Genomic DNA, 14,014 nt, shown 5'->3' on the forward strand with positions numbered 1-14,014 from the left:
TTGGCAGCTTATGACAAGAGCTTTGGGTGATTACTGACGTCATAAATAAAAGTGTCAATTTTAAATCAACAACGGGAATGTGCACTTACTCCCCATGTAGGATCTCTGTCCTTAATGTGTTGTACTATGCAAATTAATGGTAAATCTAGTGCTCAAACAGTACTTTATACTTTGTGTATCTGTGTGGGTGCAAACTGTTGAAATCTTTACTTAGTATATACTAAGTTGATCTTCTGTATATAAAGATAATTGAAAATGAATCTTGATGAAGAATGGGATGGGAGAGGGAGTGGGAGAAGGGATGGTTGTGGGTGGGAGGGAGGTCATGGGGAAAAAAGCCACTATAATCCAAAAATTGTACTTTCAAAATTTATATATATTAAATAAAATTTTTTAAAAAAAGAAATGGCCAGCTCCGCGGTTCACTAGGCTAATCCTCCACCTGCAGTGCCGGCACCCCAGGTTCCAGTCCCGGTTGAGGTGCCGGATTCTGTCCCAGTTGCTCCTCTTCCAGTCCAGCTCTCTGCTGTGGCCTGTGAGGGCAGTAGAGGATGGTCCAAGTGCTTGGGCCCTGCACCCACATGGGAGACCAGGAGGAAGCATCTGGCTCCTGGCTTCAGATTGGTGCAGCGCGCTGGCCATAGTGGCCATTTGGGGAGTGAACCAACAGAAGGAAGACCTTTCTGTCTGTCTCTCGCATGTCTAACTCTGCATGTCAAAAAAAAAAAAAAGAGAGAGAGAGAGAGAGAACTTAGGAGACCTGTTAACCAAATGGAGTGTGTGGTGGACATTGTATCTTGATTCAAAAGACAACAATAATAAGAGAGAAATCTGAACATGGATGGATATTAATATCAATTTAATTAATGTTTAAAGTTATTAAATTAGTAATGGAATATGAACTGTGGGTGAAAGTTTAAGTTTTCTGGAATGTGGAGATGCTAGACGAATACAGTTGAGAATTTATGGCGGAGTGATCATTTTTGCACCTGCTAATGAGAACATGGAGCTTATTCTCTATGGGATCTGAAATTTTCAAAACAGAATTTAAATTGATACTGTGAGAAGTGGAGGTAACAAAAAGGGACAGCTTTCTGAGACACAGAATCGTCACTGCTGTCATAGACTGTGCCTCTATATAGACAACCTCTCCAGCCTTTCCCTGTTCAGTCGCCATCACCTGACATAACTGCGTTCTGGAATAGTCTTCATCATGCATTCTTCTACAGTGTGAATTTGGAGGTGTTTTTCTAGTCATCCCCGTGGATTCATGCAGACTTAGCTACATGGTGGCAATGGCATTGCCATATATGATCTATAAGGTTAATTTCTTAATGTGCCAACTTCCCATCAGTAAAGTGGAGAATTCATAACAGCCCTTTGTGGTAGGTAAAATTACTATCTTCACCTTATGCATGAGAAAACTAAGGAGGAGGGAGGTTAAATAATTTGTGACTAATTTTTCCATGGTTTGTGGCAGTAAAAGGATTTAATTCTGAAACTTTGTTATTGTTATTCCAATTATATATTTTTTAAAATTTTCCTGTACATATAATTTACTTACAGTCAGACTATTACCTAAATGTTTTCCCTTTGCCCTAAATTCGATAGATATCATTGAAAGAGTCCCTACCAATATCATTTTTCTTGAGTGGCCAATAAGATCTGCCACGGCAAAGGTGGCGTTGTGATCTTATATCATAGCCCCGGGGTAACCACAGAGTTAAAAACTGCATCCGTTTTTCATCCCCTAAAATGCAAGATCCTATGAGGACGCGTGGTGGCGCTGCAGGATAAGCCGGTACAACCCGGAATGCCGCTGAGGCTCCCTTCCCAGACAAAACAGCCCGCAGAAGCTGGAAGCTCGCGGGTAGCCGGGATGCGGGAGAGAGAGAAAGGCCGGCTCCTCTAAAAAGGCCTGCTCCCCGAAGTCTTTCTGCCGCCTCGTGCAAGAGCCGCAGTAGCAGATACTGGAGGGCTCCACAGCTCAGCGGACCCGCCTTCGCAGGAGGCTCAACCATGGCGGCCAGGCGCAGGCTCCCTGGCAAACAAAGGCAAGTGCTTTTCTTCCTTGTCTTCTCGGGCTTATCTCTGGCGGGCGCGGCAAAACCGAGGCTCTATTCCGTGGTGGAGGAGACTGAGGGCAGCTCCACTGTAACCAATCTAGCAAAGGACCTGAGTCTGGGGCAGGGGGAGCTCTCCAGGCGGGCGGTTAGGGTTGTCTCCAAAGGGAACAGGCTCCGTTTGCAACTCGATCCGGAGACGGGGGATTTGCTGCTAACTGAGAAGCTGGACCGCGAGGAAATCTGCGGGCCTGCGGAGCCCTGCGTGCTGCGTTTCCAGGTGTTGCTGGAGAATCCCTTGGAATTTTTCCAAGCTGAGATACAAGTAATAGACATCAATGACCATTCTCCCGTGTTCCCGGACAAAGAAATGTTGCTGAAAATATCAGAGAGCAGTCCTCCCGGGACCACGTTTCCTCTGCAAAACGCGCAGGACGTGGACGTAGGCCCCAACGACGTCGACAGCTATATCATCAGTCCCAACTCCTACTTTCGGGTCCTCACACGCAAACGCAGCGATGGCAAGAAGTACCCCGAGCTGGTGCTGGACCAAGCGCTGGACCGCGAGGAGGAGCCCGAGCTCAGGCTGACGCTCACAGCCCAGGACGGCGGCTCTCCGCCCCGCTCTGGCTCCGCGCAGGTCCGCATAGAGGTGGTGGACGTCAACGATAACGCCCCTGAATTTGGGCAGCCTCTCTACCGGGTGCAGGTCCCCGAGGACAGTCCCACAGGCTTCTTGCTCCTCAGGGTCTCCGCTACGGATGCAGACACCGGGCTCCACGCCCAGACTTCCTACTCGCTCTTCCAGGCTTCAGACGAGATCAGCAAAACCTTCGAGCTCAATGCCCGGACAGGAGAAATTCGACTGAAAAAGCAACTTGATTTCGAGAATATCCAGTCGTATGAAGTCACCATCGAGGCGAGAGACGCCGGCAGCCTTTCTGGGAAATGCACCGTATTGATCCAAGTCTTGGATGTGAACGACCATGTTCCAGAAGTTACCATCTCTGCACTTACCAACCCCATTCCCGAGAACGCGCCTGAGACGGTGGTGGCAGTTTTCAGCGTATCAGATCTTGACTCAGAGGAAAATGGGAAGATAAGCTGCTCCATTCCGGACGATCTACCCTTCGCGCTAAAATCTTCTGTGGAGAACTTCTACACCCTGGTAACCGATGGAGCGCTGGACAGGGAGGCCAGGGCCGAGTACAACATCACCATCACCATGTCCGACCTGGGCACGCCCAGGCTGACCACCCGGCACCACGTCGCGGTGCAGGTGTCCGACGTGAACGACAACGCCCCGGCCTTCAGCCAGGCCGCCTACACCCTGCTGGTGCGCGAGAACAACAGCCCCGGGCTGCTCATCGGCTCCGTGAGCGCCAGCGACAGGGACGCGGGCGCCAACGCGCAGGTGACCTACTCGCTGCTGCCGCCGCCACAGCAGCCCGACGTGGCGGCGCTCGTGTCGGTGCACGCGGACAGCGGGCAGCTGTACGCGCTGCGCGCGCTCGACTACGAGGCCCTGCGCGCCTTCGAGTTCGGCGTGCGCGCCGCCGACCGCGGCTCCCCGGCGCTGAGCAGCGAGGCGCGCGTGCGCGTGCAGCTGCTGGACGCCAACGACCACGCGCCGGCCGTGCTGTACCCGCCGGCCAACGGCTCGGCCGCCTGCCCCGAGCTGGTGCCGCGCGCGGCCGACGCGGGCTACCTGGTGACCAAGGTGGTGGCGGTGGACGGCGACGCGGGCCAGAACGCCTGGCTGTCGTTCGAGCTGCTCAAGGCCACGGAGCCCGGGCTGTTCGGCGTGTGGGCGCACAGCGGCGAGGTGCGCACGGCGCGGCCGCTGAGCGAGCGCGACGCGCCCAGGCAGCGGCTGCTGGTGCTGGTGCGCGACCACGGCGAGCCGCCGCTGTCGGCCAGCGTCACGCTGCACGTGCTGCTGGTGGACGGCTTCTCGCAGCCCTACCTGGCGCTGCCCGAGGCGGCGGCGGCGGCCGAGGCGGCGCGGCCCGACTCGCTCACGGTGCAGCTGGTGGTGGCGCTGGCGGCGGTGTCGTCGCTCTTGGTGCTGAGTGTGCTGGCGCTGGTGGCGGCGCGGCTGTGCGGCGCGGGCGCGGGCGGGGGCGGGGGCGGTGTCGGTGTGGGGGCGGGGTGTGCGGTTGGCGGCGGCGGCGGCGGCGGCGCGGGTGCGGAGGGCCGCTTCCCGGGGCCGCTGCTGGACGTGAGCGGCGGCGGGACGCTGTCGCACAGCTACCAGTACGAGGTGCGCCTGACGGGCGACGCTGGGGCCGGGGAGTTCAAGTTCATGAAGCCCATTTTACCTAATTTCCAAGGCCACTCTCCTGAATCAGCAATGGAACCAAACTCAAACTTTAGGAATGACTTTGATTTCAGCATGCAGTTGAATTAATGGTTTTTCATATTCCATATTATAAATTTTTTGTGATAGTTCGCAAAGAATTGCCTACAGGGGTTCTTTCGTTGTGTAGTCGCTTTAACCTGTATCTCATCTTTTTTTCATGACAATGTCAGGATGAATGCTTCTAAAGATTCCATTTCAAACACTGATGAGGTCACTAGTTGTGCAAACTCTTGTTGTAGGTTACCTTAGAGAATGGTTAAGAAGGAAAACTGAATCTAAGGTCAGTTGTAGGTCCTTGTAAGTTTTCTTAGTGGTTGTTAAGCCGGGGCAGTTAATGCACTATCCCACTGAGTTCTATCCAGGAAGGGGAGGAAACTTGTGCAACTGGAATCTCTGGCTCTTGCTTTATTTTGCCCTTTATGCAGATGATGTTTTCTGTTAAAATGCTACAAAGCTGTGATTCCTTTCATTAACTATCAGTGGTTGCTTCAATGTAATTTCAAATCGTTTTCCAGATAGTTTCCTTGGTGTTCCAAGTGGGAAAATGCTGCTCCATATTTATCTAGTGAGACGAAGTAGAATGGTAATGAAACTGGCTTTTCGCCTTTGGGAGATACTGACCCTTGGTGATAGAAACTGCAGGGGCGATATCCATTTATTTTTTCCATCTTGAGTCTAAATTTCACTTGGGGCATTAATGTACTGAATCAAAAGATTCCATTTCTCCTCACCTCCTTAGCGGTTAAAATTGGACTTAAGACAGGTTGTAGTCAATGAGATGTATGTGGAAGTGCTGTAAAGGACTCCCAAGAAGACTTCGTAAATGGTTAGGATGCATCCAGGAAGAGGTCTCCCTTTTTCCTTCTTTAACTGCTCCTTGCTGCCTGGTATGCATGTGTTATGGCTAATGTACAGACAGCTATGTTGTACGTTAATTATGGAAACCATGAACTAAGACATTCTGTACATAAACTTAAGGATGAGGGTTCCTGGTAGCCTTGGGGTCAGTGTCATCCCTAGATGACCCGCTTTTGAATTTGTTTTTTACTTCAGAAAGAAATTGTTTTATTAAAGCCATCTTATTTACTTTAGCTACTTCCAGTGGAATCTAATCATAATTATTCAACAGTAAAAATTTTCTTAACATGATAAATATAGTGAAATGCCTAGATCATAAGCGTACAGTTTGACCTAATCTTTTTAAAGTTTTTATTTCTTGTTTAAAAGATTTACTTATTTATTGAAATGGCAGAGTTACAGAGAGAGGGAGAGAGCTATTGATTTTCCATCTGCTAGTTCATGCTCCAAAAAGCTGCAACAGTCAGGTCTGGGCCAGGCCATAGCCGGGAGCCAGGAGTTTCATTGGGGTCTCCCAGATGGGTGCATGAGCCTAAGTATTTGGGCCATCTTCTGCTGCCTTTCAAGGTGCATTAACAGGGAGCTGGATCAGAACTAGAGCAGCCAAGAGTTGAATTGGTGCCCTGTGGGATGTTGGCATCGCAGGCAAAACTCTGAGAAGACTGGTTTATTATCCCCTTTTTGTATATGAGAAAACTGAAGCTTAGAAATATTAAGTAACTTGGTCAAATTCTGCATAATAAAAGGAAACATTTTAAATATAAGTGTAACTGAATCAAATGCTCCAGATATTGATCAGTATGCTGTATCATTAACTGGTAGCATTGTTCCCATAACTAAGGAAGTGAAATCCATCTACTATTCCTACTCCTGTTCTATAACTTTTAGCCTCTAGTTCGCATTTGTTTCTTTTTTTTTTTTTTTTTTTTTTTTTTGACAGGCAGAGTGGACAGTGAGAGAGAGAGACAGAGAGAGAAAGGTCTTCCTTTTTGCCGCTGGTTCACCCTCCAATGGCCGCCGCTGCAGCCGGCGCACCGCGCTGATCCTGGCAGGAGCCAGGAGCCAGGTGCTTTTCCTGGTCTCCCATGGGGTGCAGGGCCCAAGCACCTGGGCCATCCTCCACTGCACTCCCTGGCCATAGCAGAGAGCTGGCCTGGAAGAGGGGCAACCGGGACAGAATCCGGCGCCCCAACCGGGACTAGAACCCGGTGTGCCGGCGCCGCAAGGTGGAGGACGCATTTGTTTCTATACCAAGGGCCACACTGCTGTAGACCAGTAAGCCCAAAGTTCTTATAAAAGCAGTGGGTCAAACACTGCAACCAGTCTTCATGATGAGGAAATCAGTCTGATTATATTATATTCTTGTATGTTCTCAGCATAATACATTCATTATTGCCAAAATGGGTGCCCTGAGTACAGACCAGAGCCACCCTGTGGCTGCATTTGTTGAATTTCCTATGCTCTTTCTACACACACAGACACACACGCACACGCACACCTTCTCTTTGGGAAATTTTATAAATTAATTGATTTACTTGAAAGGGAGAGTTACAGAGCCAAGGAGAGACAGAAAGAGAGAGAAAGAGGGGGAGAGAGAGAGAGAGAGAGAGAAAGAGAGACTACCCTGCTATGCCCCAGCACCGGCCTCTCTTCTCAATTACATTTTCAGAAGTCCTTTATTCAATTAAACATACCAGATTACTTTTCATGTTTCTTATGGTTGAAAGCAGTTGCTATTGTAGTACTAGTTTTAAATGAAGTAACTAATTTCAGAAAAGTACAATGTTGTGGGGGAATTTTTATGACAACTTAGAGATTCTGGAAATTTGATAGGTTTCAGTTGTTTTCTATTAAAATTTAACTATATGACTATATGACTTTGGCAACTTATCTCAAAAATTATGCTGAAAAAAATGTGTAGGGATCATGTAGTTGCCTGAAACAATAAAAAGGTATTTACACTTCTGTAGATTAGCAGTCTCCCTGGGCTACACTCAAGGTGTCAGCAGGGAGGCATTCCATTCTGATGGCTCTAGAGAAGAATCTGGTTCATTGTCTTCCAACTTGCAAACATTACCCACTTTACTTGACCCATTGCCCCTTTATCCATCTCTAAAACCAGCAGTTTGGTTTCTCTAACCTTGGTTCAGTAGTCATCTCTCCCAACAATAGCCAGGAAAGGTTCAGTTCCACAGCACCAAATAATACAGGATAACCTGCTCTTCACAAGGTCTTTACTTTTAGTCACATTTTCAAATTTTTTTCCCACAAAAGGTAACATATTTACAGATATTGTTACATATGTTAGTAGTCATTATTCTATCACAGGTTTGGTGCTTAGAAAATTACCCAGTCTAGCAGTACCACCTGTGGTCAAAGAAGGACCTATAAAGCTTTTAAAGAAGTTTAGACATCATTGATTTGATGCTTGAACCTAAGTCTAGCTAGTTAACAAACTTCTAAAACTTCTTAACAGAAACACTGCATTGATAAAATGTGCCCTCGTATCAGCGTGGTGCGCCGGCCGCAGCGCGCGGGCCGTGGCGGCCATTGGAGGGTGAACCAACAGCAAAAGGAAGACCTTTCTCTCTGTGTGTCTCTCTCTCTCTCACTGTCCACTCTGCCTGTAAAAAAAAAAAAAAAAAAAAAAAAAAAAAAAAAAAAAAAAAACAAAAAACAACTTGAATCCAAGTATGATGAAGTACTTACATGTAGAGTACATGAAGGACTCTTAGAAGTCAGTTATAAAAGGACAGATAATGCAGTTAAAATGGACAGGAGGGACAGGTGTTTGGTTCAGCAGTTAAGATGTCACTGGGGATGACCACATCCCGTGGGTTTGCATTCACTCCCGCTTCTGCCTCAACATCCTCTTGCGGCACAACCTGGGAGGCAGCAGGTGACTGCTCACTGACACGCACAGTAGATCCAACATTGAATTTTGAACTCCTGGCTTTAGTCTCACCCAGCACAGGCAGTTTTGGGTATTGGGGAATAAATCTGTGAATGTGAGACCTCTCCATCTCTTTCTGCCTTTCAAATAAATATAAAGAAATATTTTAAATGGGCAAAGGCCTGAACAGACATTGCTGTAAGGAAGATATACGAATGATGAGCAAACACATGATCAACATGATTAGTTATCAGAGAAATAGAAATCGAAATCACATGAGCTATGTCTTCATACCAGTTAGGATGATTAGAAGCAAAAATGATAATAATGAGTGTTGGGAAGATGTGGGAAAATTGGAACTCTGGTACATTGTTGCTGGGAATGTAAAATGCTGTGACCACTCTGGAAAAGTCTGGCAGCTCCTCAAACAACTGAACCTGAAGATACCACTTGGCCCAGCAGTTCTGCTGGTGCAATGAAAAGATATCCATACAAACGTATGCACATGAATATTCATGGAAGCATTACTGATAACAGCCAAAAGGTAGAAACAGCCCAGTATCTACAGAGGGAGTGATGGATAATCAAAATGTTTTACATCTACACAACAGAATGTTATTCAGCCATAAAAAGGAATGGAGTACTGATACATGTCACAACTTGAATGAACCTTGAAAGAGCATTATGCTAAGTGCAAGAAGTCAATCACAAAAGTCCACGTCCTATTATTGCATTCATATGGAAGTCCAGAACAGATATTTCTCCAGAAACAGAATGTAGGTTAGTGCTTTCTTGTAGTTCAGGGTAGGACTGGTAAGAGAGCAGGGTTCACATAGGATATGGGGTTTCTTTTGGATGTGATGATGGATGTATACCTCTGTAAATACATGAAAAGCCACGGAATTCTGTATTTTAAATGGAGAAACTATATGTTACTTGAACTGTCTCAATAAATATTTTTCCCCTAAAAGAGTAGAATGAATTTTTCTTGCCATTATTAAAAATAGGAAGACGGGCACTGTGGCATAGCAGGTTAAGCCACCACCTGTAGTGCCGGCATCCCATGTGGGCATCAGTTGGAGTCCCAGCTGCTCTACCTCCAATCCAGTCCCCTGTTAATGCACCTAGTAAAGCAGCAGAATATGGCCCAAGTACTTGGGCCTCTGTGCCCATGTGTGGGACCAGAAGCAGCTCCTGGTTCCTGGTTTGTTGTGGACAGGCTCTGGCCATTGTGGCCATTTGGGGAGTAAACCAGTGGTTGAAAGACCTCTCTCTGTCTTCCCCCTCCCTATCTGTAACTCTGTCTTTAAAATAAATAAAATAAATTTTTAAAAAAGAGGAAAACAAACCCAAAAGCATGGCATACCCAAACTTGAGACCTGCTTATTTTGGAAATAATTTTCAACAATTGGAAAGATGCAAAAGTTCTGATTTATTAGACTTAGCTGTAGAAAGGAAGAGGAAGTAACCAATTCTTTAATAAAGCATTGGTTAAATTAATTTTTTAGAACAGCCTGTGATTGCAATTTTCCAGTGTACACTATTTTATAAATTCTGTAACAGGTACTATAAAAAAGACCCACTTGTGAAAGCTATTCCCATGCTACTGTGGAAACATTTTCCTCTTCAGAGTATGTTCTTGGCATAAATGTTAATTAAATTATTTTATTTAATCATCAACAGTTTGACAGCATTCAATGGCAGGTAACATAAGGCATAGGTTTCTCTTCGTACTCCCGTGCAACACCACAGAACTCTGTGCACACACACTCCACAAGAAAATAAGACTTTTATATTACGGTACTTTGGAATTTTGTATCCAATGAAAGCCAGAAAACATGACTCAGTAAGAACGCATGGTGGCGCTGCAGGCTAAGAGGATGGAAAAACCAGCAATACCTCCCGGCTCCAGTATCTAGCCAGTTAAGGCACCGCCTGAAAGCAGAACAGCTTTCTCGGCCGGAGCAGAAGCCAGTGTGAAACCTCGTTAAAACTCGAGTGGCGGAGCTTGGTTCCTGAGTTCTGGACTGCAAGGCAGCGCTGTCAGAATCCTGAGCATATGGGAAACTCCTGAACAGAATTTTTGAGAAACAGCAATGGAGACTGGATGGATGCGCCATGGGAGATCAAGGCAAGCTGTGCTTTTCTTTGTTTTGCTGAGCATGCTTGGGGCGGGCGCGGATCTGGGGCCCTACGCAGTGGTGGAAGAAACGGAGAGAGGCTTCTTTGTGGCAAATCTAGGAAAAGATCTAGGACTGGGGCCGAAGGAGCTGTCCTCCCGTGGGGCCCGGATCATTTCCCAAGGAAACACAGAGCATTTGCAGCTCCGGGTTCAAACTGGGGATTTACTCATTAATGAGAGACTGGATCGAGAGGACCTATGCGGTCCCCTTGAGCCTTGCATACTGTATTTCCAAGTGCTGATGGAAAAACCCTTAGAGATAATTCAGGCTGAACTGAGGGTGGCAGACATAAACGACCATGCCCCTGTGTTCTCCGAAAGAGAAATGATTCTAAAAATACCAGAAAACAGCCCTCTAGGAAGCGCGTACCCCCTGAATAATGCTCTGGATTTGGACGTAGGAAGCAACAACGTTCAAAACTATAAAATCAGCTCCAATTCCCATTTTTGCGTTCTAACCCGCGAACGCAGCGATGGCAGGAAATACCCTGAGCTGGTGTTGGATAAAGAGCTGGACCGGGAGGAGGAGCCTGAACTGAGATTAACTCTGACGGCGCTGGATGGCGGCTCTCCGCCCCGCTCTGGCTCCGCAGAGGTGCTCATTGAAGTTGTGGACACGAATGATAACGCCCCCGAGTTTGCGCAACCGCTCTACAGGGTTCAGGTTCCGGAGGACAGCCCCGAGGGCTCCTTGGCTGTCACGGTATTCGCCACTGATTTAGACAGTGGGGACTATGGGAAAATATCGTACACGCTCGTTCAGCCTTCAGAAGGTATCAGCGACACTTTGGAGGTAAATCCTGTGACAGGAGCAGTTCGACTGAGAAAACAAATAGACTTTGAAAGAGTCCAGTCTTATGAAGTGGACATCAAGGCCACGGACGGGGGAGGTCTTTCAGGAAAATGCACTCTGCTCCTGCAGGTGGTGGACGTGAACGACAATCCGCCAGAGGTGACGATGTCTGCACTCAACAGCCCCATCCCGGAGAACGCGCCCGAGACTGTAGTTGCTGTTTTCAGCGTCTCGGATCCTGATTCCGGGGACAACGGGAGGACCATTTCCTCCATCCAGGAAGACCTCCCATTCATTCTGAAACCGTCAGTTAAGAACTTCTACACCCTGGTAACTGAGAGCCCGCTGGACAGGGAGACCAGGGCCGAGTACAACATCACCATCACCGTGTCCGACCTGGGCACGCCCAGGCTGACCACCCGGCACCACGTCGCGGTGCAGGTGTCTGACGTGAACGACAACGCCCCGGCCTTCAGCCAGGCCGCCTACACCCTGCTGGTGCGCGAGAACAACAGCCCCGGGCTGCTCATCGGCTCCGTGAGCGCCAGCGACAGGGACGCGGGCGCCAACGCTCAGGTGACCTACTCGCTGCTGCCGCCGCCACAGCAGCCCGACGTGGCGGCGCTCGTGTCGGTGCACGCGGACAGCGGGCAGCTGTACGCGCTGCGCGCGCTGGACTACGAGGCCCTGCGCGCCTTCGAGTTCGGCGTGCGCGCCGCCGACCGCGGCTCCCCGGCGCTGAGCAGCGAGGCGCGCGTGCGCGTGCAGCTGCTGGACGCCAACGACCACGCGCCGGCCGTGCTGTACCCGCCGGCCAACGGCTCGGCCGCCTGCCCCGAGCTGGTGCCGCGCGCGGCCGACGCGGGCTACCTGGTGACCAAGGTGGTGGCGGTGGACGGCGACGCGGGCCAGAACGCCTGGCTGTCGTTCGAGCTGCTCAAGGCCACGGAGCCCGGGCTGTTCGGCGTGTGGGCGCACAGCGGCGAGGTGCGCACGGCGCGGCCGCTGAGCGAGCGCGACGCGCCCAGGCAGCGGCTGCTGGTGCTGGTGCGCGACCACGGCGAGCCGCCGCTGTCGGCCAGCGTCACGCTGCACGTGCTGCTGGTGGACGGCTTCTCGCAGCCCTACCTGGCGCTGCCCGAGGCGGCGGCGGCGGCCGAGGCGGCGCGGCCCGACTCGCTCACGGTGCAGCTGGTGGTGGCGCTGGCGGCGGTGTCGTCGCTCTTGGTGCTGAGTGTGCTGGCGCTGGTGGCGGCGCGGCTGTGCGGCGCGAGCGCGGGCGGGGGCGGGGGCGGTGTCGGTGTTGGGGCGGGGTGTGCGGTTGGCGGCGGCGGCGGCGGCGGCGGCGGCGCGGGTGCGGAGGGCCGCTTCCCGGGGCCGCTGCTGGACGTGAGCGGCGGCGGGACGCTGTCGCACAGCTACCAGTACGAGGTGCGCCTGATGGGCGACGCTGGGACCGGGGAGTTCAAGTTCATGAAGCCCATTAGCCCCAACCTTCCTTCCCAGGGCACTGGGAAAGAAATAGAGGAAAACTGTACCTTTCAGAGTAGTTTTGGGTTTAATTACTGATAGGAACCCATTTAATAGACATTTCCTTCTTGACACTGCCTTTTTTTTTTTTTTTTTTTTTTTGACAGGCAGAGTGGACAGTGAGAGAGAGAGAGGGAAAGGTCTTCCTTTTGCCGTTGGTTCACCCTCCAATGGCCACCACGGCTGGCACGCTGCAGCCGGCGCACCGCGCTGATCCAAAGGCAGGAGCCACATGCTTCTTCTGGTCTCCCTTGGGGTGCAGGGCCCAAGCACTTGGGCCATCCTCCACTGCCTTCCCGGGCCACAGCAGAGAGCTGGGCTGGAAGAGGGGCAACCGGGAAAGAATCTGGCGTCCCGACCAGGACTAGAACTCGGTGTGCTGGTGCCGCTAGGTGGAGGATTAGCCTAGTGAGCCGAGGCGTCGGCCGACACTGCCTTTTTATTCCATCACTTCCAGTTGGGTGCTACTTAATTTTGTTAGATGCGTCATCAGTTTCCTATTTTGCCTAACTGTGCAAGTTTTCATTTTCTCATGAGACATTTTCCTAGAATATCAGTGATTGAAATGGTGATTATATTCAAAATTCATATTATTTCCAAGACTTTCTTCTGCTTTATATATTTATTGATTATATATTCACTCTATCATTAACTAATGTTAGTTTCCCTTTTGTAGGACTTTTTCAATTATTAAAATATTCTGTTCCATGTATATTTACTATTTAATATTTCTTTTATTTTCATTCTAGGCTGACATTCTTGTTTGCTTTTCCACAAACTGTTACTCATTTTTAGAAATTCTGTCTTCCCTGAATTTATCTCTTTTTTAAGAAAAATTTATTAATTTGAAAGGCAGAGTTAACAGAGGCAGAAGCAGAGAGAGGGAGAGAGAAAGAGTTAGTTCTTCCATCTGCTAGTTCACTCTTCAAATGCTGCAACAGCCAGAGCTTTAAAAAAGCTGAGGTGCTTGTTAATATTTTAATGGCTAACAACCCAATTCCTTCAAATCTCATCAAGTAGGTTTATGTGGGGTGACTTTTACATTCAGCAGTGTTTGGGGCAGTGTCTAGCCCTTTGTCTATTCCACATCATTAGGTTTAATCTGAAACCTTGCTGTATATGGGGAAAATGGAGCTTCTTTCTGGATACCAGGCTTTTGAATAAAATTATGCATGAAGCAAGATGTTATCATGTTCTTCTTAGTTTCAATAATGTTAGGATAGGTGTTAAGTTTGGTTTATTCTTTACCTCCCTTTATTTAGTGCAGAGAAACTATTATATTTTAATTAAGAGAGACCATAAAATAATGGTCATTCTTTAATTCTGCACATTA

The 14,014-nt window shown here is 48.9% G+C and overlaps 2 protein-coding genes across 2 annotated transcripts; both read left to right on the forward strand.

The window, feature by feature from the left end:
• Nucleotides 1–32: 32 nt before the first annotated feature.
• On the forward strand, nt 33–9,148 carry LOC108176550 (protocadherin beta-8). The gene has a single exon (XM_070076215.1). It carries the CDS (start codon nt 2,020–2,022, stop codon nt 4,471–4,473), a length of 2,454 nt encoding a protein of 817 aa, XP_069932316.1. The 5' UTR covers nt 33–2,019; the 3' UTR covers nt 4,474–9,148.
• A 1,123-nt stretch (nt 9,149–10,271) lies between these two features.
• On the forward strand, nt 10,272–13,862 carry PCDHB16 (protocadherin beta 16). The gene has a single exon (XM_070076216.1). The coding sequence runs from the start codon at nt 10,273–10,275 to the stop codon at nt 12,718–12,720; it is 2,448 nt and encodes an 815-aa protein (XP_069932317.1). The 5' UTR covers nt 10,272; the 3' UTR covers nt 12,721–13,862.
• The last annotated feature ends 152 nt before the right edge of the window (nt 13,863–14,014 follow it).

The sequence above is a fragment of the Oryctolagus cuniculus genome, chromosome 6 (assembly GCF_964237555.1).
Source record: "Oryctolagus cuniculus chromosome 6, mOryCun1.1, whole genome shotgun sequence".
Classification (NCBI taxonomy): domain Eukaryota; kingdom Metazoa; phylum Chordata; class Mammalia; order Lagomorpha; family Leporidae; genus Oryctolagus; species Oryctolagus cuniculus.

Excerpts from the sequence above, each read along its gene's own strand:
- LOC108176550 (XM_070076215.1), top strand. The coding sequence starts at position 2,020 with ATGGCGGCCAGGCGCAGGCTCCCTGGCAAACAAAGGCAAGTGCTTTTC.
- PCDHB16 (XM_070076216.1), top strand. The coding sequence starts at position 10,273 with ATGGAGACTGGATGGATGCGCCATGGGAGATCAAGGCAAGCTGTGCTT.